Source organism: Ursus americanus, chromosome 2 (genome assembly GCF_024610735.1).
Source record: "Ursus americanus isolate L20-20 chromosome 2, mUrsAme1.1.p, whole genome shotgun sequence".
In the NCBI taxonomy this organism is placed as follows: domain Eukaryota; kingdom Metazoa; phylum Chordata; class Mammalia; order Carnivora; family Ursidae; genus Ursus; species Ursus americanus.
The window spans coordinates 10,687,548-10,710,175 of NC_142128.1; the positions used below are offsets into that span (position 1 = coordinate 10,687,548).

A 22,628-nucleotide genomic window follows, 5' to 3' on the forward strand; every position below is an offset into this window, starting at 1 on the left:
GAGGGGGCAGGAGGAGGCAAGAAGCCGTGAGCCCCGAACCGGCATCCCTAGCTGGGGGGGCCGGAGCTGGACACTCACCAGCGCATGGTCGAACTTGAAGGTACTGATGTAGTAGGCGGGGATGTCCGCAGCAGCCAGGGGCTCGGAGATCTGGGCCACGATGCCACACTCATCTGGGAACAGAGGCGGGACGGCGCTCAGCGGCCTCGGCCAACCTCCCCTTGCCCCTGTGGCCGGTGCCTGCCACGCCCCCACAGTTTTCCAGCGCTCCCACCCCTGCCCTAAAGGCTTAGCAGAGAGGCCGCTCCACCCAGGAGCCCCCTCTGGCCCCCCCCCCCGCCAGCAATGAGCTCTTGTCCGAAGGGCTCCGCAGAGCCCAGCTCTGTCCAGCTTTGATCACTGTCTGCCTGCCCCCAACTCCTCTTCCCTGCTATCTCACCAGTTCTCTGAGACAGAGCTGGAGGCAGTGTGGCCAATCGTGGGCTCAGGCCCTCTTTCCTGTCGCCCGCTCTTTTCTAGCCAGAAGACTGTGGTCAGGTCACTTCCTCTCTGTGAGCATCGGCTTCCTCCTCAGAGTCCCCACCAGGTGTGACCACTGCCTGTCCTAAAGGGTCTGGAACGGGGCTTCTTTCTCCCTCTAGACCTCCAAAGCAGGGGTGCACCCTCTCCTCACGCCCAGCTGCCTGCCTGATTTGAAGGCACCATTCAAAGCTTCCTCCTCCAGGAAGACCTCCAGGGTCTGAGGACCACTCTGTGCCACCAACACAACCCCTTCCAAGTTTTCAGGTTGTTTCCCCCAAAGCCACTGTTGCGATTTTGACGACGATGCCTTTTCCCAACACTGCTCCCGACTGGGTGGGAGAGTCCAGATCGGGTCACCAACTCCCCGCATGATTCTGAGGCTGGAGCCTGGGAACCGACCCGGGCTCCACCCCTGCAACACACCATCATCACCCCCTCCAGCCACCCCTCTGCTCCTTCACTCCCTGGCCCCAGTCCTGCTTCTGTCCGCCCAGCCCTGGACCTATGTGGTGACTTGGTGGGCCTCTCAAGCTCCTGCTTCCTGCTTGGTCTGCCGGGGCTCCTGGCTGGCCCCCAGGCCCTCTTGGTGGCCGGGCAGGCCTGGTGTCTGGACATCTGGTGACCGTCTGTCTTGTGCCACCACGTGGTGGAGACTGGCTGTATCCTAAGCTCCTTTCGCCACAGACACAACTACTCTGATAAAAACGGAGGGAGGAGATCGGGAGTAGAGAATGATGCCTTTCTGACTGCGGGTTGGGATGTCCCTGTCACAGTGGTTCGGAAGGCTGGTGACCCGCACTTCATAAAATGATAGGACGGCTAAGGGAAGCCCAAATGGCACAGCATGGAGCTGGAGGAGGACGGTTTTGGGGCTATCTGCACGTGCACGCGCTGGGTTCGGAGAGAAGGCGCGTTTACTCCAAACGCTGCTCACGAACATATGGAACCTGCCAGGCTGGAATCCTTCAGATTCTCGGCAAGCTATTTTCCTTGCTGGGCTATTTATAGCCACAAGGGTGTGCTGAGACCCTGTGCCGTCCTGGGAAGGCAGCTTCAGCCGCTGGCTGGGAGGCTAGCGCGGCCGCTCCGCACACGCCCTTCTCCTGGCTGCCCGCCCACGGGCGTCCCACACACGTCTGGATTCCGTCTCCTGTCCCCTCTTTATTCCTCCTTCATCGGGACTTGCTGTTGTTGGATTATAGACGGTATTCTGATGGACTCAGTCTCCTGGTGGCCCCCCGCTGCCCCCTCTGCCTGCCAGAGCTCTGCCGCTCCCCTCCACCTTCAGGAAGAAATGGAGACAGACCCCTTGGTCCGGCATCAGGACTCTGCCGCTCTGCTTGGAGTGACCTGGCTAGGTTCTGCACTTTCTACCTTTGGACCCTGCACCCTGGGCACGGCCACCTGGAGCCACGTGGGTGCTGTGGACAGGTGCTGCTACGTCATACCTCCCTCCCCTTCCCAGAGCCAGGGGAATATCCACCAGTCACCTTCTCTGGGGGGCCTTATCCTTCCTGACCTTTCTCCGAGCCACCTGGGCCCTCCCTGTGACAATGACAGCTAAGCACCTGGTATGACGGACACGCACAGGTGCTCACTACCCAGAGGAGGCATCTACCGTCATCCTTATTAGGATGGCATACTAGGGAACTGAGGCTCGGCGGTTAGGCTACCTGTGGTCACGCTCGTTTCTAACAGCCTCCTTGGTGAGGAGCTGCTCAGTGCTCAATCCCCACCACCCTGCACTGGGCTGCCAATGTGGGCAGCAGAAACGCCGGGGTCTGTGGCCAAGGAGGGCTCCCCCCCTCCACCGAGAGGCAGGCTGGGCCCCAGGGTCAGACCAGGAGCCTTCAGTGTATACTTCCTAGCACTCCAGAGAGTAGCCCACTGTCCTGCCCCCAGGATGGCTCTAGCTTTGGCCTTGACGTGAGCAGAGTTGGGGGGACCTGTCCTGTCCTGCTAGTTACCATCCACAGGCAGGAGAGGCAGGAGGCAGGGCCTGGCTGCCTCACCGACCCTTCACCCCCAGGTCAAACTGCCCTGCCACCTTCATCTCCTGTCCTAGGACTTAAGTGTCCAAGGGCTGACATGATGGCCCCTGGAGCAGTCGGAGCTTTTTCTGGAACATTCTCCCCTCCATCAGTGGGAAATCAGGGTTCACCAATCCCCACCAGGGCTTGTGGAGGATGCTTCCCCGAGACGACGGAGAGCCTCTCCCGGGTTCCAGCTCTGGGGTCTAACAGATCTAGCTTAAGGAAATCATGTCTGATCGGCACATCACTGACAACAGCCTCCACCCAGTCCCGGGCGAATCGGTGCCACTCGGCCCTGCCAGCTACCAAGGACTCCGCCCCCTGGGCCCGTGAAACACGCTCGTGGACCAAACTCTCTGCCAATGACGCTGTTTGGGCAGTTGTGGGAACCGAGGCTACAGACTCTCAGGGAATCTCTGCGGATGTCCTCCGTAGGACCAGTTCATCGTGACGGAGAAGCTGCTCCTTCCCGGGACAGAAATGGTGACGTATTTTGGGGTGAGTGCTGGGGTGTCTGAGTCGGACTGCAATTACACATTTATTTAAGTGAACGACACTCATCAGAACAACAGCCGCTGCCCATGAGCACTGGGAACTAACAAGTGACTTTGTTTTTCCTTTTCGATTGATTTTTTTTTTTAAAGCAGACTCCACGCCCAGCACGGACCCCAGCGGCAGGGCCCGAACTCACGACCCTGAGATCACGACCTGAGCTGAGATCAAGAGTCGGCCGCTTAACCGACTGAGCCACCCAGATGCCCCTTCCTTTTGTTTTTCTCACGCCCCCCCCCCCCCCCATTGTAACCGCAGCAGGAAAGCCATTTCTAGTCGGGGAGGAGTAAGAATATGCTTTGGCTGGAGGCGCTCTTCAGGCCTCTGGAGGCCCGCGCCTCCTGTCATTCGCCAGTCAAGGGCGTGTGGCGGTGTGGACCTCAGCTCCCTAAGCCGCAGCCTCCCTGTCTGTACCGTAGGGCGAGTGAGCCCGGACGGATGGCACTCGGCGATGCTAGCCCCCCCGCCCCGCTGGTGCGGCACCCCCCGGGGCTCACCGAATCCCAGGGGCTGTCCTCCAATCCGCACCATCTTCCAGAGCTCTCCAGACGCACTCGTGAACAACAAATTACTAGGGAACCTGAACAAGGAGAGAGAGACAAACTCCAGAGGCTGACGTTGGTCGTGGTCCCTTGGTCGGAACTGTGGCTGCTCTCGGGGCGCTCAGGGGCCTCGAGGCCCCCCTCCGGAGCCCTCCTCGTCTGGGGGGAACAGGAAGGCAGGGCTGGGAGTGGGCTTTGGAACAACTGCCCCCCCCCCCCGCCCCGCCACATAGGGAGCTTAGGGACCAACAACACCGCCACGGCCCTGGGCCTTCACCTCGCTGAGCCACCTGTCATCTGGAAGATGGGCCACTCACCTCTGCTGGGTCTGCACGTCCATTACCAGGGAGATATAGCCCTCAATGAGGGAGAAGGAGAAGAAGCGGATGTGGCCACAGTCCTCCCCGGCAGCCATGGGGTCCTTCACTCTGGGGGCCAGGGGATGGGGTGGTGAGGGGTGCAATGGACCCCTGCCGCACCCAGACCCCCACCCGGCCTGCCCGCCTCCCCACCGGCCTGGGAAAGCCAGGACCAAGTCCTGGCCCTGATGCTTCCCTGCTGGGTGACCCTGAACCTCCGCCCCTCCCCCCCCCGCCTCGGTCTCCCCGTCCGAGAGGCGGATGAGTCCACGGCATTCACGGAGGTGAGCACCACCCTTCAAGGAGCGAGAGACGCAGCCAGCCCTTGGTGCAGACCACCCCTACCCCTTCCTGGGCAGGGTTTCTCTATGCCTGCGCTGACCCACAATTCAGGGCACAGTCTGTGGTCACTGCCAGCTCCCTGGCCCATCGTCCCACCCCACTAAAATCCGCTCTGAGGAAAACTGCAAAGCCTATTTACTGCCTGCTGAATGAAAACCCGTGAGCTCCTGGCTCCCTCACTGACCGGGCTTGCCCTTGGAGCTCAGGGGACAGGGAGTGGCGTGTCGATTCCATGGACATGTGGCCCTGGGGCTTCACCAAGTTTTGGGGTTCCCAAGGAAGGCTGTCTCCCTTCTCAGAGCGTGGCTTCAGGGTAGAGCCACGATCCACGCCCCCAGCCCCAGACTAGCTTCCAGGGCAGGTGGCAGCTCGCTGTCTCCCCACTTAGACGGGGGCTCCCAGGCAGAGTCATGTCCCCCTGGCCCACTCTGCAGCCTTTCATGTCCGAGGGGGCCGTACCCGTTGGAGTAGAACATGACGTCCATGAGAAGTGTGGCGACCGCAGGCAGCGTGTCAGGGTCCAGGCTGGTGACACAGAACCTGTTGCTTGGGCTGGACAGAGGGTGGATGACAGGCCTCTGGACTGTGAGAGCAAAGACAGTGGGCACTGAGGCCGGGAGGAGGAGCGGCGTGGGGCAGGAGGAGGGCCTGGGACAAGGGCTGGCAGCTGCTCTGGGGGACCTGGCCCCTGTGCCTTCTGCAGCCCCCCAAACCACCCACAGCTCTCCTGATTCTCCAGGCTCACTTCCAGACCCCCGGGCCTTTGCACATGCCTTGCTGTCTGCCTGGAATGAATGCCCTTCCCAACCTTTACCACCTGGCTGAGCTCCTACTTGGGCTCCAAGCTTCAGTTCGAGAGTCGCTGCCTCTGGGAGGCTCATCCTGATACCCTGGGTGGGTGAGGAGTGGCCTTTGGCCATCACCAGCTGTGTCCATGTCCCCTGTCCTTGCTAGACCTTGAGAGCAGGGTCTGACCAAGATCATTACACTATTATGCCTGGTGCTTAATGAATGCTCTGAGAATGGGGCTGCTCTGGGGTAGGCCCTGGCGACTTCTTGAGGTCTCCCCTGCACAGAGCCCCCTCGACTCACCCATCTTGGGCTTCACGAAGCCATTGGTGATGCCGAGATTCTCGGCTGCTACCGTCTCGCCATTGACGACCCGCAGGATGGTGAACTCTGATGACAAGGTGTGAGTGACAAAGGGCAGGTCCCGTTCGCGCACCTGGGGACGGGGAGTCAAGGATGTGAGAGTCCGGTGGTCCCTGGGGGGCGCCGACCCCCTTCACTCTGAGATTCCGCTCCCAGAACCAGCTTCCCCTGTCCCTCCCGCCATGCTGGTGGGGGACGGGAGCCTGGAACAGCTGGGGGCCCTGTGACCAGACACCCTGGCCACCGCTGCCCGCACGTGCTCCCAGCCGTCACATCCTGGCCTCCGGGTGGAACCCAGCATGGCCTGCAAAAGACACGTGGTGCGTGGGGCTGGGCGGAGCCCCACAGTCCCGCCTGGGGCCATGCTTACACTTGACCCATGACCCTTGGCCTCTCTCTGAGCTGATCACGCAATAGGGGCCTCAGAACACTGCGGACATATGCCACCCGAGACCCCAGGGTGCGGGGCCCTGGCTCACCAGGATGAAGTCCGTCTGGTAGGTGGACAGCATGAACACGGAGATGTTCTGGTCGGCCAGCGGGGCGATGACTGACTTGGCGATCTTGGTCACGCCGATGGGCTGTGAGCTGGAGAAGCTGCCCCCGCCCGACACCACGTTCAAGGCCAGCCAGGTGGCGTCCGCCACGCTCAGGTGCTCCGAGGAGGGCAGCTCTGTGCGGGGAGGGAGAGGGACGATACATGGAAGGCAGGCCTGTGACGGATGGGAACTCCAGGGAGGGGACAGGGCAGGGGACAGGGATGGGGACAGAGATGCGGGCCAGCTGTGGGACTCCAGCCAGCCCCCGCCCTCGGGCCTCGGTGCCCTCCTCCGTCAGAGGAGGATGGGATCGGAGGTCCCATCCCGGGAGGGCCGAGCAGGGAAGGCCTCAGAGGACCTCAGGCGTGCCCGACTGCTTGGCAGGGCAGGGACCTGGGCGACAAGTGGCTTCTCTGTGTGGGGCTTCTACTGCCTCAACCATGGAATGACGGGTCTTGGGCCGCGAGTAATGATTTTTTCTCCAGGTCCCACTACGCTTCTGGCTGTCAGGGGCTGCCCTCAAATGAGTGCAGCAGGTCCCCTGCTGTTTTTCTGGTTTTTGTTTTTTTTTTTGTTTTTTTTTTTAAGATGTACTATTTCTTCTTCTTCTTCTTTGAGAGCGCAAACGAGATTGTGCCCGGCGGGTGTAGGGGGCAGAGGGACAGAGAATCTCAAGCAGACGCCCTACTGAGTGCAGAGCCCGACGTGGGGCTCGATCTCACGACCCTGAGATCATGACCTGAGCCGAAACCGAGAGTGGGACGCCTAACTCACTGAGCCCCCCAGGCGCCCCCTCCTCCCCCCTGGTTTTTATACTGGTTCCTGGAACCTCCCAGGGGGATGGGGGTGGAGGGGAAGCCAGAAGACAGGGTGGCGGGCCCCCGGGATTTCTCTCCCTGCTTCTGTCCAACCTGCATTTTGGAAGAACACACGGCTCCAGGAGGCACCCCGAAGAATGCCAGCTTTTGGCAGCAGGGACTACCACCCAAGCCCCCCCTCCAGAGAGCCCAGGGATCCTGGGGGTTGGCGCTGGGAGGGGCAGGATGGAGGAGGGTCACAGTGGCAGCAAGCACCAAGTCTCCTTGACTAGCTCACAAACACCCGGAATCTGCCTGGTCCTGCAGAGCGAGCACCAGGGGGAGCCTGCCCACGGGACACGGGTGCACGCACGTGCCCGCGGGACTCTCCATGCACCCCAGGCGTCTGCTCACACACACCCCGTGCCAGGACTGTCCTTCCCACCGTATGCAGGACACACCAGAGCACCGGGGGCCGGGGATCTGCCCAAGATCCCTTAGGGAAACGAGCCGGGACCCAAACCCAGGCCTGACCAGGAGGAACGGCCAGGTTCCCAGTACGGGTGGGGGCTAGGAAGAGGGGCCCAGACACTGGCGAATCAGGGAGGCTGGGATGATGGTAGTGCCACCCTGGGGAAGGCTGTGCTGGCCTCAGGCAACATGGCTGCCGAGGAGGGGAAACTGAGGGAGGCCCCACCTGGGCTCCCACCTGCCTGGCTCCAGTCGCCATGGTAACCACAGCCTGGTGTGCCCACTGGTCCTGCTGGCCGAGAAGGGACTGTTGCGGCCAGGCTGGCTGGAGAGGCAGGTGGCTTCCCAGAAAAGGGGAAAGGTTTGGGAAGACGAGACGGAGGAAAGGCATTTAAGGGGACCTGAGCTGCAGGCTTCTGCCTCTAGCCTGTTACCTGGGTATCGGAAGAGAAGGAGTCTGACCGCCAGAGGAAACCTCCCCCCAGAACCAGGAGCTCAATTCTGAAATTCCAAGGGTCCTGGACCCGGGGGCAGCATTGGGAGCCCCTCAATCCTGGCATTTTCTGCAGAGACAGCCCCAGGAGCCACCGAGGGCTGGGGTATCCTGATGGTCCAGCCCTGTTAGAAGGTCAGCCCAATGCTTCCTCTGGTGTGCTGGGTGTGAGCCCTGCGGCCCCGACAGCGGCCAGCCATCATTTTACCATATTTAATGATGAAAGTTTAATGAAATGGGCAGAATCCCTTCAGCCTTCTTGGGAAAATTCTGGAAGGGTTCTTTATGGGTCTTAAGTCATCGCCTGCTAACACGAGACCACGTCAGCATTTGCGAACCAGCCCTCTGCCTGCCCCTGCCAGGTTCCTCACGACCCCACACCACCCAGCGGCTTCTCGCATCCTTCAGATAAAAGTCAAAGTCCTCCCCCCGAGAGAGCTTTGTGCGGGGATGGAGACGGTCTACACCTGCACTGCCCAGAACGGTGGCCGCTCGCGCATGGCCTCGGAGAGACAGAAGAAAGGCGGCTGATGTGATGGAAGAAAAAAGATGGAACGTTTTATTTCATTTTGATTCATTTCACTTCTGAGGGCTGCACGTGGTGAGCGGTCACCGTGTGGGGCGGTGGCCTCGTCTGCTTTGCTCTTGGCCACTGGTGCACAGGGGTAGAGACAAGGATGAGGGACGGGGCGGCTGTCCCTGCCTCTCTGCTCTGTCCAGGCCCCACGTTCCCACCCATCTGCCTTCCCCGCTCCTGCCTTCTGCCCAGCTCGGTCAGGGCTCGGTCACCCTGCCAGACCCAAGGTGGGGGGTGGCCTTCACCATCGTCCCTTGCTCCCATACCCAGCTTCCCAGGATCGGGCCAAGGGGCCCCTGGTGGAGCGAGTGCCATTCCCAGCCCCGGCCACCAGTGGGGATGGAGCAGTTGGCCGTCCATCTGCATATGGGCGCACAACGGGCTCTGAGAAGTTGGCCCCTCTCCCGTGGGACGGAGTAGGCAGTGGGGGTCTTGAGAGCGCAGGTAGGCGGAGGGCAAAGAACACAGGCATCGGGCTGGGACGGTGACAAACCCCAATCGTGTCTCCGTCCTCCCCGGCAGAGGCGGCTGGGAGCTGTGGCAGAAACAGTGGGGAGGCACGTTCCCTCCGAGGCAGTGAAGCACTGGGGTGTGTGCCTTTTTAAGGGGTGCTCGTGTAGCCAAGGCTCTGCTCTGGGGAGACTCTCGGTGGGTTTGGATGAGTCCCAGGAAGAAGCCGAGACCTGAAGCCAGCTGAAAATGGGGACATGGGATGGTGGGGGGCTGGGGGGGGGGAACGACACAGGATTTCAGGTTGGTCCAACCGTTGGCCAGTCTGGGCAGCGGTCGGCCGGGATGGGTCTGCCTGCCCAGCTCCAGGCCTCAAGGCCTGCCGCTCCTGGCTCTCGTTCCCAGATAGAACCCACTGACAGTGGTGAGCTTAGACCAGCGGTCACCCCTCCGAGACTTCCAGAAGTGTGAGCTTTGTCGGAGGAGCAAAAGCTGCTAGAAACCACAGCGTTTGCTGCTTCTGACCCCTGGGACCTCAAATACCGGGGTGGGGGGGCGGGGAGGGAAGGCCTGTCTGTGGCCCATGCTTGCCCCAGGCCAAGCCTCGGGGTGCCTGAGGTGCCATTTTGGGGCCGTGGGGATGAGCTGTCAGGAGACTGACCAGGAGGCAGCGAGCCTGCCCTTCCCTAGAGGAAAAGTGGACCCATTCCAAGACGAAAATGGATTACTTCTGTCACTGCACATAGTACAAGCCCCTAAAAATAGCCTCTCGGAGCTGCATACACACTGTGGCAGTGGAGGTTCATGGTGTCTTGTCACCCCCAGCCACAGACTTGGGCAGCTCTGTGGCTGGCTGGAGCCCCACCCCATGCTGCCTTCCTCACCGTATCCAACCCCCCTCTCTGGGCCTCCCCCGATCCGGCTGCAGGACCCGCGGGTCCATGCGCTGCACGGCTGCAGGCTCCCCACCCAGCCGGTGTCCCTCAGGCTTCTCCTGCCCTGCCCGCAGCAGGGTCAAGAGTCCTGGGGTCAGGTGGGTGGGTCTAATCTTGCCTCGATGACTCTGGGCAAAGTCGACGCCCCTCAGTTTCTCGGTTGCAAGCGCAGAACGATGAAATCAGGCTCAGCTCCAGAAGATACTTCGAGGATTAAATGAGATAATCCCCATCGAGCGCGGAGCTGAGCGCCTGGCGTCCAAGTGCTCGCCAAATGCCAGTGCCTCTTCTGTTAGCACACTGCTAGTGGAGTTCTGCTGGTTTCTCGATGGCAGTTGGGCAACACACATCAGGAGCTGTACAAATGCGCAATTTCACTGCGAAGGAGTAGTTAACACGTGGGGCAAAGACAGACTCGCGGCCAAGTGGGCAACCCAGAGGCATTTCCAACGAACACCTGGGTGCTCCCTAAAATCCAACAGCGGGAACCGCAGGTCACCTAGGACAGAATGACGCCGATCGAGCGCATGCGTGTTGTATGGCCACGTGGGTGCCTTGCAGAAGGGACAGGTGATCCCGTGTTTGGGAGCAGGCCCCAGGGAGCTAAGCAGCTTGCCCGGGATCACAAGCCATGAAGGTGGCAGAGCTCGATCAGAACCTGGGTCTTCCCATCCTAGCCCAGGGTGGGGCCAGGAGTCGCTTCTCCACGACATCCTCCCCCCATCTTTTGACCAGCACGCGTGCAAGAGACGCTACACTCCCACAAATGTACGCGATTTTTCTTGGGCAATAGCAGATATCCAAGCAGCCCAGTGTGCTGACCAGGAATCGCGGCCTGGAAGCGAGACCCCTACCCAGAAGTTAAGGACCCTGCTTCTCAGCCCCTGCTGGGTGAATAATTTGCACCTGTTTTCCCGGAGCCCCTTTCCCCAGACTGAAGACACTATTACTGCTCCTGTCACCAGACAAGGTTTGGGGAGAGGCCAGGCGATTATTAATAGCTCCAGGGAATGTCGGGGTTTCAGGATTGTGGGTACTTCCCTCCCTGGGTCAGTCAGGGTCTCAGCCTGGGCCTAAAGACCTCACTTTGGACAAAGCCTGTCACCCTCTAGGGAGGCCCCCATCTCACGCTCTCTCCTCTCCTACACACTCACCCCGGGTGCCTCTTCCTGAGTCCAGCCCCAGTGACAACTCTCTTCCTGATCAACAACCTTCAATGGCTCCCTACTGCCTGCAGACTGAGGTCCAAACGGACTCTGCTCAACTCCTTTTTGTTTGCATCTATCTTTCCATCTGCTTTTTGGATCTGGTCTCTGCTTCTGTACTTACTCACACACCCCCACCTGACATGCTGTCTCCCTCCTCAGCCTTTCAAGGGCAGCAAACATCGCCTCCTCCAGGAAGCCTTCCCTGACTACATAAATTACCCCAAAGCATCCTCTTCTGAGCTCCCCAAAAAGGGACATGCTGAAGGCTCACCCATTCTTCCAGACACCCAAATACAGTGTGAGGCTCCCTGCTGGTCAGCAGTGGAGCTCAGGAAAAAGTCCTAGGTAAATTCCTATCTGGAATCTTTCTTGATTCCTGCTCTATCCTCGCTGTGCCAGCCTCCTCACTTGGCCCTCTCCTCCAGGGAAGCCCTTCAAGATCAGATAAGACCCTTCACTGACTCCCCTTTGCCTCTGTCTCCTGGCCTCCCTCGTCCCATCTCCTCCTGCTCTGCCTTCTCACCTTCAGTTCCCTGGGAGTGCCAAGCGACCCTCCATTCTGGAAGCCTCCCCACTCCCAACTTCACGGGTTCCACTGGGTGAGCTCTTTACTCATTTAGTTGGGTTTGCCTCAAGGCAAAGAGGACTGCCTCCTCCGGGAAGTCCTCTCAGACTGCACTTCTGCCAGCCAGGCTGGGCGCCACTCTCTATTGATACCATAATTCTGGTTCCCGTGTTTCTGTCCTCCCAGAGCCGTCAGCCCCTAAGGGGCAAAGGCTGGATTCCTGCACTTCTGCCTTCCCCCGCCTAGGGCCGGGCCATAGAAGCATCCAGAGAGGACACCAACCGTGAGGCCTCGGGCAGGTGATAGCCATTTCTGCACTTCAGTTTCCTTATCTATGAAACGAAGTTAGGAGGAGTCTTTCCCAGGGCTTATTGGCATAGTGTCTGCAGACAGAAGTCCCCTCGGGGCAGGGAGAGAAGTCAGGATACGACAATTCCGGGCTCACCTATCCGCTCTCTGCTGTCTTGTTTCCTTCCAGTTCCCCTCTTATGGGGTCTCCTGCGCAGCACCCACCACAATCACAACTCCACGGATAACAGTGTCAGTAGCCGGCAGATCCTGAGGCTCATGGGGTCAGATGCTGCCTCCTGCAACCCCCGGGGGCCGGCTCGGGACAGGCAGCCATTCACCTGCCGGACCCCTCTCAGGGGAGTGACGATTCCTACAAACGTGGGCTTCCCGGGCCTGCAAAACCGGCTCCCCGGGTCCTGCGGCCCCAGCCTCCCTCTCTCCCTGCTCATGGCATTTGCTCACTTGCTGCCTCCAGAGGAGAGAGCTTGTCTCATCTGGGGAGACGGAGCTGCCAGGGTATCTGCTCCAAGAGCAGAGACACTCTGGGGCATTCCTCCTGCGTCTGAGGTGCCATGCTTCTCAGCAGGGCCCACCCAAAAATGGAGATGGGTTTGGGTTGCCCAAGCATACATTCTTCACGGGGCCATGCCTTGTGGTTAAGGCAAAAGCCCCTGTTTTTGGCTCCTAGGCTCAGAAAGGGTCTGCTGGATGAATGAATGAATGAATGAATGAATGAATGAATGAATGAATGAATGAATGACAAGAGAGACGCCTTCGATGACGGGGCAGGGGAGTGTAAGGGTGACAGAGCGTAGGGGGGACGTCAATTCCTCCAGGGCTCCCCTCGCTCAGCAGCAAGGGTGGTCCAATACAGCGGCCGCCCTCAACTTGCCCCGAGAACCACACAGTCAGCTTCTGACCCCACAACGCCAGGTCTGAGACCCCATTTTAGGAACCAGCATGAGTAAGAACTAAGGTTACACATTTCCGGAGGTCATAAATTCATCACTGGAGAACCATGAAAGCCCACCTGGATTCTAAGCCTAGGGGACCGGGCAAGGAGGCAGGCCACATCCACCACGGCGTGCCCCGCGACATCACAGGACACGTCATGTCACGACGTCAGGTGAACACATTTCTCTCTAGAATACGATCGCCCTTAAATTAAAAAGACACAACCCGTACCCAGTAAAAGTTGGAAAGAGAAACACAAAAAAGGGACCAGGGGTTGTCTCTGGGGCGGAACAGGGTTTCTATCACAAATGTTGCATCGGTTGTACTGTAGGCTTTCAAGAGAGCAACTGAGGGGCTCGGAGGGAATGCCAGCTCCGGGGGGTGCCCCGCTCCGGGGCTGGTGAGCCTGGGCGTGTGACTTCCCCTCTGCTCGCAGCTCCTCGTTGGTGTGGTGCAAATAACACCACCTCCCCATAAATTAGCGTGTAGCGGTCACCAGGACCAACACAGTAAACCTTCCTAATAAACAAGACTGAGAGGACGTGGGGGGAGGAGTGGGGAAGTGATGCTAACAGGGATGGGGTTTCTTTCTGGGGGGTGCAAATGTTGGTGGGCACGGCTCCACAACCCTGTGCACATCAAAACCCAGTGAGCCGGACACTTGAAAAGGATGCATTTTATGCCACGTGAATCAAACTTCAACCTTAGAAGTGGAAACATGCGAAGGAAAATCGTAAAAGGAAGATCCTCAGGGCTTATGGGACCCCTGATTGGGGACAGTGGACTGAGCGCATTTTAAAAAGCCCTCTCACTCAGCAGTAGTTCTCAATAAAACCAGCCCCGGGGTGTAGCTACTTTCTCGGTAGCTTGTAGTCCCAGCTGGGTAAGCACTCTGTCTTACTGACCCTTTTCGCTTCGGGGCCTTTCCCAGGGGAGTCTCATGAGCAGAAAGGGAAGGGAGCAGCCAGGGCACAGGGAGAGAAGAGAACACTCTCTGCTGACTTTCTAACCCACTCGCGGGGAAGAGAGGGGGGCAGAAATAAGGCGGCGGGGGGGGCAGAAATAAGGGGATTAGTTGGGGGCAGAAATAAGGTGGTGGGCAGGGGGCAGAAATAAGGCGGCGGGGGGGGCAGAAATAAGGGGATTAGTTGGGGGCAGAAATAAGGTGGTGGGCAGGGGGCAGAAATAAGGCGGCGGGGGGGCAGAAATAAGGGGATTAGTTGGGGGCAGAAATAAGGTGGTGGGCAGGGGGCAGAAATAAGGCAGCGGGCGGGGGGGCAGAAATAAGGCGGCGAGTCGGGAGCAGAAATAAGGTAGTGGGAAGGGGGCAGAAATAAGGCAGCGGGCGGGGGGGTAGAAATAAGGCGGTGAGTAGGGAACAGAAACAAGGCGGTGGGAAGGGGGCAGAAATAAGGTGGTAGGTAGGGGCCGAAATAAGGCAGTGGGTGGGGACAGAAATAAGGCGGCGGGCAGCCAACACTGACCACAGGCCACAGTCCAGCCACGCCCGGGTGACGGACGCACTTACCTAAGAACCCCTCCTCGTCAACAATGATGGTGTAATCCTCCGGCGTCTCAGTCAGACTGAAGAACTTGCACCTGCACAGTGGATGGACAGACAGAGAATATCGCTGTTAGTTCCACTTCAGACCTGGCAGGACCCAGCGGGGGATGACTCGGTTTCCCCAGAGCTCTGATGTCAGGCTGCTGGGTGACCTCCAGGAAGTTGTATCTCCCCCTTTGCTGCCCTCCACTTCCAAATCAGGAGGTCTGAGAGAGTGAGAGAGGCTAGTTGTCCCCTCTGCACCACCCCCCAATCTTTGCAGACCCCTGAGCCAGCCAGCCTCTAGGCCCCCATACAGCTCAAGGGTCTTCAATCCACTTTTTCCCAGGGGAAGCAGCGGCTGCAAGGCGGCTCTGGCAGGCAGCAAGTAGATGAACTGTCTTTTCTGGAGCCCCCCGTGTTCCGACTTCTGGGCCTCTCTGGCTGCCCCCAGCCCCCCCACCGCACCCTCTGGTCCTAGCCCCTCTCCTCACCAACTTGAGAGTTCCCATGGTCATTTAACATCTAATTCAAGTCACCCAACCAACAGCCCAGCCTGTAGGGTCCTTTTCATCCTTGCCCAAGAAAGGGGTGTGACCATCAGTGCCATTTGGGGGGGGCCACAGATCCCTGAATTGTCCCCCATCCTCTTTGGTAACACTGCTTAGCCATTTCTGCCCCTAATGAGCGCATGGAATTCCCAAGGCCAGGAGCTGGCACTCCCTCCGTCCCTCCGTATTTTGTCCCCGAGTCCGTTCTTAGCACCTGGCAGATACCGTGCCAGGCTCGGTGGCTTTCTGGGGCCAGAGGAGGGAGGGTCACCGCCCCTCAATGCCTGTCTCCCTGTCCCTCCTCCAGCTAGTACGGCCCCCAGAACACCTGCAGGCAGAGACGGCATGCACGCGGAGCGGCCTGCAGGAAACGGCCTGTGGTCATTTCTCCGGCGTCACTGTGGCTCTCGGGAGCGGGCTCCGTGCCCAGCGTGTAAAACGCATCCACACGGGAAACCTGAACAGCGCAAGGCCCAACAAGTCACCCCAGCAAGGGCCCAGATGGCACTTCTCCAAAGACTCAAATGGAAAAGAATCTTGAAGGGGATGCAGGGTTGCAGGGGACGGCGGGGTGGAGGCTTGGGGACGGCGATCTCCCATCAGCCCCCTGCAGCTCCAGAACCCAGCCACACCAGCCCCCCGGTGCTGTGTTCGCTTTATTCTGGAGAGTTTTCGCAAGCAATGAGAGCAACTGGAATTGACAGGAATGCAAAATGGTGCGGCCAGCTGGAGGAGGCTGGCAGATTCTTCTAGAGTGAACCATTCAGACCACACGACCTGGCGACCCCACTCTTGGGTAATCACGAGAGAACAGAGCACCGAGGACCACACAAAGCTGTACGCCGATGTTTATGGCCGTCACTGGGAACACCCCAAATGTGGGCCCCTTCACCTGGAGACCCGTCGGCCCCACGGAACACTGGTCAGCCATCAAAAGGAATGAATTATTGGTTCGCCCAATAATGCGGATGGATCGCGAGTGCGTTTTTGCTGAAGTTAAAGCCAGACTCAAAAGGTTACATATTATCTGATTTCATTTCTAGGACATTCTGGGAGAGGTGCAAGTTTAAGGACAGAGAAGGGATTCGTGGTTTGCTAGGGGTTGGGCTGGGGTTGACTTTAGAAGGGCATCGGGGAACTTTGTGGGGTGATGGAAATGTTTGGTGTCTCGGCTGTGGAGGTGGTTATATGTTTGTCAAACTCAAAGTAGGGGCGCCTGGGTGGCCCAGTCGGTTGAGTATCTGCCTTCGGCTCAAGTCAGGATCCCAGGGTCCTGGAATCGAGCCCCGCATCGGGCTCCCTGCTCGGTGGGGAGCCTGCTTCTCCCTCTGCCTGCCGTTCCGCCTGCTTGTGCTCTCTTTCTCGGACAAATAAATAAAATCTTAAAAAAAAAAAAGACTCCGGGTGCCTGGGTGGCATAGCGGTTAAGCGTCTGCCTTCGGCTCAGGGCGTGATCCCCGCGTTATGGGATCGAGCCCCACATCAGGCTCCTCCGCTGGGAGCCTGCTTCTTCCTCTCCCACTCCCCCTGCTTGTGTTCCCTCTCTCGCTGGCTGTCTCTCTCTGTCGAATAAATAAATAAAATCTTTAAAGACTCAAAGAATTACACCCTAACAGGGGTGAATTTTACTGTATATAAACTATCCCTGAATGTACTTGACTTTATCTTTTTAATTAATTTTTTAAAAGATTTTATTTATTTATTCAACAGAGAGAGAGAGGGAGAGAGAGAGGGAGAGGGAGGCTCCCCGCTGAGCTGGGAACCAGACTTGGGATTCGATCCCAGGCCCCTGGGATCATGACCTGAGCTGAAGGCAGACGTTTAACTGACGGAGCCACCCTGGCGCCCCCATCAATGTACCTGACTTTAAAGAAATTGCTTGAGCCAGAGTCGTCAACGAGGTGGCACACTCCCCCACTGACATTCTGCTCAACCAACAGCACACGCTCTTCAATCTCCCTCCGGCTCTTTGCTTTTCAAATCACATCTCTGTCCCTGTCCGTCCCATACCCAATTTGCAATATTGCCTGGACAAATGAAATCTGTAATTGCTCAGGGACAACAGCAATCTGTCATAACCTCAGGAAGTGACAATCACCGGTCTGGCCTGGCTCCTTCTTGGGGACCCCCGTGCACTCAGAAAGAGCCCTGGAAGCCCCCTCCTCTCCATCACCAGATTGCCACGAACAGGTACTCGCTGGGTGCAGGGAGTGGCCACCCAGCTGTCTGTGACGGCAAACAGAGATGGCACTTGCCCCCTGTGCCCTCTGGGCTGTGAGGAATGCTCCAGAAATAGACCATAAGAATTGTCCCAGAAGGCATAAACACCAGCAGAAGGCAGCATCAGCCTCTGTGTAAATGGGTTATAAATATGTTGTTGTTGATGTGACCCGTCTCCCGGGGTCAAGTGCCCGAGGCCCTGCTGTTGGCTATCCATCTTGAAACGTGGGTCTTAGTGTGCAGGGAGGCCCCCGGGGAGGGCGAGTCAGCCCGAAGGACCAGGCCCCTGGCTGCATGTCTCTAGCCCCACCTGCCTTACCCCCCAAGTTGCTCTCAAGTTTCCCCTCTGCCTACCACTCCCCTTCACGTGAACTCCTGCCTTGGAGACTGTACCGGCCTCCTACCTCATCTCGTTCCCCCACTCTTGGCCTGCCTCCCAGTCTCATGCCTCCAAAGTTGACAAATGTTCTTTCCACTGCCCAGCATTCCCTTCCCTCTTCTTTGGCTGGAGACTTGCTGCTCATTCTCTAAGATCCAGTTCAAGCATCTTCATTGGGGTAAAACCTTTTCAGACTGGCACCAGCCACCCCGTCTCCCTCACCTCCCACCATAGGGGTGTGGTCCTCCCTTGACAGCCTACAGCCTTGTAGTAGGACATTAAAGCCGCCGTGGACAGCTGGGCTGGTGGTGTGTCACAACTCACTCATTTCACAGTTTATGTGAAGTGTGCCCTTACAGTTGAGCAGTGCACAAACTGTGCAACTGTGCATGATGGTCCTAGGTGCTTTCCACAACCTATGACAAATAATACCCGTTTTCCCCAGCAAACCATAAGCTCTCATTGGCAAGGACTGGATTGTCTGTACACTCTCTAGTACCTGACACAGGCTGGGAACAGAATCAACACTCTGTCCAATGAGCAAAAAAGTGGACTATGGCCCCTAAGTCAGAGAAGACCTGATCGGACAAACCCTGCTGGCCCTTCGTGGGGCACTGCCTTAACTTACCCCTCCTCTGGGAGACATGAAAGTCTCCAGTCCCAACCTTCTAATGAGTCATGGCTAGAGCCACACTCCGGATGCTTGGGCCCCCAAGCGTTTGTGGCCTCTCTGTACGTTGTCTATGAGGAGCTGGACAGAGGACCAAAACCCAGCAATTAGCCAGCCTCTGCTCAGTGTTGTTAGGAAACTCGAGGAGGAGGAGAGTGGGGTGCCCTCTGGATGCCCTCATGGTACTCAGGAACGGGATGGGACAACAAGGAAAATAAAGCGGACTGGGAAAGCATGAAGACCTGCGTATAGTCCCAACTTGGCACCTGGGGGCGGTGAGCCCTGGGCTGCTTCATTTCTCTGTACAGTGAGGGACAGGTTCGAGGTGGACTGGTTCCCATCCAGCTCCAGCTTGGGCCACATGGAACCCCGCCAGCTCCACACTAGGGCAACCTCAAGGGGCCTGGCCAGGGAGGCACAGAAAGATGATCCTAGAATCACGGAGCGTGTGTGGAAAACACCTTTTAAGGGCAGGCAAAATCCCAACCAGCTCGGATCAGAACCCAAGACAGATCTGCTGTCCAGAGCTAGGCAGGTGGTGTATCGCAACTCTGGGGGCAGGGCCCATTCATCTCATGGTCTCTGTGAGGAGTGCTCGTAGAGTTGGGCAGTGCACAACCCATGCAACTGTATGTGACCATCACCCAGCAGATTCTGCCGGAGCTATCAGGTAGACAGGACATAAAACCCTTCAGCCCTGAGCAATGAAGGTGGGAGACTGGGGAACAGCAGCTTGCGGATCAGGACACACCCCAAGAATCATGCAAGTCCCCCATCCAGGGGGTGCCAATGGATCGAGGCACTCTGTTGAACAGAACGGGAATACTAGATGTAGGCAGCTCATACCAGGAAGCCTGTGTCTGTTCACAGCCTCATGGGCAACACAGCGCAGGCCCAGAGGGACTGCGGGCAGTCCAGACTGTGCCCCTTTCGGCCTGGAGGAAGAGTCCAGTCTCCGTGGCTGTTGTGATCCACAGGATGGAAGCAATGCTGCTGCTTAAGGCTATGTGACCTCAGGTAAGTTGCTTAACCTCTCTGTGCTTCAGCCTCCTCGTGTATATAATGGGGATAACAACCCTACTTCACAGGGTTGTTGTTGAAGAAACACCGCTGAGCGAAGACCCAGTTAGCATTCAACACCACATGTTGGCTCTTTATTCTTGGATGGCAGAGGTAGCTGAGGGGGCGGCCCCAGGGAGGCCGGCTTATATTCCCAGTAAAGAGAAGCACTAAAGCCAGCCAGGCTACAGAGAGCAGTGGGCTGGGTGGAGGGGCGGTGGGCTATTGGTCTCCGTGGGGAGGATGGACTGAGCCACCCTCAAGGTCCCACGAAGTGCCGGCTCTTACACACTTGACCCTCCAAGCAACAAGCTTTGGCTGGAAAGTCTCCATCCACCTAACCAGTGGCCCAGCCCCCAGCAGGGTGCCAGCATGATGGGTGATAACGGAAGAGGCTCAGCCCGAAATACCCAGTGACTCTGCGGGAGTCAGACCTGCAGCCCTGGGCCTGACCCCGCCCCAGCTCCCTGACCCGCCATGCAGAGGCCCAGGGACCTTCGGGTAGGCAGACATTCAGACTGGCGGGAGCCAGGGAGGTGGGGGCCCCAATGGGCACCTGTCTCGCCTTCTCTATTCACCTGCTGGCCCATGGAGGGTCCTGGCAGGCTGTGCCCCACTCCCTTCCCCTCGTTTCCCAGACACCCCGAAGACCCCCTTCCATAGTCAAGGATTGGCAAAGGTGGCCTGTATTCAGAGCCCAGAGCCGAGGACCTGAATCTGGGGCGGCTGGGAGCGGGCTTTGGGAGCCAGACCCCGTCTGGGACTGGAGCCTGCTTCCTGCAGGGTCACAATGCCCCGTGTCAGCCAGACCCTGCTGAGGTCCCCTGCTGGCTCGTCACAGAACAAATGCAGATGCTTTGGGATGACAGCCCGGCCAGCCGGGGACCCGCGGCTTTCATGCCCACCAGATTGGGCCCTGAACACAGGGGTGAGAACAGGCATCCAGCATGTTCCAGGGACCTGAGAACACGCTGTTCTCAGTCTTTTGTTCCACTGGGGTCTCTGAATGCCCGCGGGCCTGTTCTGAATTTCAGCCGGGAAGCCAGGAATGTTTCTCGCCAAGGGGAGCCCGTTGGGCTTGGAGCCAGGGAGGGTGGGCCACATCTCCCCCTGCAGCAGGGAGGAGGGGGAGGGGCTGGGGTCCGCCTTGCTTCTGGCCGCCACCTGCCCCTGCCCCGCTGGCCCCAGAAGACAGCTCAGGAGCCTTCCATGATATACAGTGAGACAGCAGCGCTGGCCTCACGCTGCTCCAGGGCTTTTCTCCCCAAAGGAAAGCCGGGCGGACGGCGTGTGCCAGGCTTTTGTTCCCTCAACCGGCCGTGGCCGTTTTCTCTCTTCCTCCTGGGTCTCTGCTTGGTCGCTCATGTTATTTACATCTCATTTCTACTGTCTTTGGCATCGGAGGCTGCCCTCCGTTTCAAGTTTTAGGTAGAAAAAAGGCCCTGGGTCGCATCTTGCGACTTGAAGGGTAATCCCGAAAAGGGGTCTCTTCTTCTGTTAAGATGGGAAAAAAAATCTGTTTAGGTCACAGGTGGCCAGGACAATCACCGTGTGGGTCGTGGTGCTCGCAAGTTCTAGGGTGACACACAGAGGCGGGGTGGCAAAAAGGGGGTGGGTAGGGCACAAGGAGGAAGCTCCCAGACCCAGGGAGCAGCTTAATTCAGTGGCTAGATCATTCAGTCATTCAACAAACAGGTCATTAAGCGCTTTTATGGGTCAAGTTCTGTGGCAGGTGCTCGGGGACACACCTCAAAGAATCAATGAGGATTTATGTCGAGGGGTGGAAAAAATAAAATAGTGCACCAGACAGCGGTGTGCGCGGCAGAGCAAATAAAGAAAAGTGGAGAAGGGGCAAAGGGGCTGGTGGGACAGGGGCCGGCGATTTTAGACAGAGCCGGGTGCGGCTGCCAGGGGCTGCGGGGAGCAGGAGATGGGCAGCACTCACTGAATGGATAGAGAGCTGCAGTTTGAGATGATGGAAAAGTTCTGGGGAGGGATGGTGGGGACAGCTGCTCGACCACGTGAATGTGCTTAATGCCACTGAACTGTGCACCTCGGAACGGCGAAAATGGTCAATTTGGTTAGGTCCACGTGGCCACAGTCAAAAGAGTAATGGAGCAGGTACCGGGAAGGTCCCCATGGGACGTGTGGGAGGAGGAAGAGCTGGTGTGCCGCTGTCCCAGGAAAGGCCACACGCCAGGAGACAGAGGCCAGAGTGGCTGAGTGGTGGAGGGCGGGGGAGTGACCGGCAACGACAGGACAGGTCACAGGGGAGGGAGGATGCCTAGTGCCACTGTAAGGAGTGAGCAGGGCCCTAAGACCCAGCTGGCCACCAGCGAGAGCCGACGGTGGCTTGGACCAGGCTGGTGGTGGTGGGCATGGGTCCGTGGGCGGCCAGGAAAGAAGATTCAACACCTCGAGATGAGGTCAGCAGGGAGATTGTCGTCATCTCTGAATCTGGTCCCCGCTGACACCTCCATTCTTTCCTCCGTGGAGATCGGGGGAAGGTGGGGAACTTGGGGCAAGAGGCTGGCCTAGTCCTGCACCGAGGGCCAAAGCCACAAGTCTTCGAGAGTTGCTTCCTTATGCATGTCCCAATGGCCTGGGGCAGCCAGGTGGAGGTGGGGGAAGGGTCCTCCCAGGGTAGGACCACAGTCTGGGGAAGTCCAGCCTCTTGCTTCATGAATACATAGCCAAGTGTGGGGCACATATGAGCTGACTGGTGGTTCTCTTTCTTCCCTGGGGGGCCTGAGATGGAAAGGGCCCAAGTGTGGATCTCGGCTTTACCACCTACCCCAGACAAAGCCGGAACAGCTTTCTTATCTCTGAAAGAGGTTTGACGGGGTAATGTAGGATTTGAGGAGGTATTAGACACACAGGACAGTGCTCAAGATCCAGCCTGAGCGTGTGTGGTCATGCGAAGCAGGGAGTCAAGGAGCTGGCCTGGGGACCGAGGCAGAACTGGACCTCCCTCGCAGCATTCCCGTCCAGGGAGCGCTCAGACCTTGCAGGCAGGAGAAGGCCTTCTGCTCGTGCTGGGCTTCTCTGGTGTTAAATGATGTCTGCCTGATTCCAGATCTCCGATTCTCGTGGCCCCCACCCCTACCCTCTCCAGAGCCAGGTCAGTCTCACCCAGGGGCCAAGGAGCCCAGTCCAGCACCCCCAGGCAGGTCCCAGCCCCCGCCTCTCACCTCCCCAGTGATGATAACATCAGCGATTACTCACTTCCAGATCTGACTGTGCTCAGCGACACACCGGCTCCGGGGAGATGGGCTGAGTCTTACCCAGGCCCCCCCATCCCTGCGACAGGCGGGGACACGATCTGTGCATAATCGGCGCTAACCAAATGGGCGTGTAGTGTACCTAATTATTCCCATTTCACCGGCAGGAAGACTGAGGCTGGGTTACGTTAAGGCAGTTACGG

At 58.4% G+C, this 22,628-nt stretch overlaps 1 protein-coding gene across 1 annotated transcript in view; it reads right to left on the reverse strand.

The window, feature by feature from the left end:
- CASTOR2 (cytosolic arginine sensor for mTORC1 subunit 2) overlaps positions 1-22,628 on the reverse strand; it is a 54,380-nt gene that overhangs the window by 5,567 nt on the left and 26,185 nt on the right. Inside the window, exons 2-8 of the mRNA XM_045786145.2 lie at positions 14,311-14,381; positions 5,982-6,175; positions 5,443-5,575; positions 4,810-4,933; positions 3,967-4,077; positions 3,605-3,687; positions 79-173 (exon numbers count right to left, since the gene is read on the reverse strand). Of these exons, the coding sequence (XP_045642101.1) occupies positions 79-173; positions 3,605-3,687; positions 3,967-4,077; positions 4,810-4,933; positions 5,443-5,575; positions 5,982-6,175; positions 14,311-14,381 (811 nt within the window). The remainder of the gene's footprint in view (positions 1-78; positions 174-3,604; positions 3,688-3,966; positions 4,078-4,809; positions 4,934-5,442; positions 5,576-5,981; positions 6,176-14,310; positions 14,382-22,628) is intronic.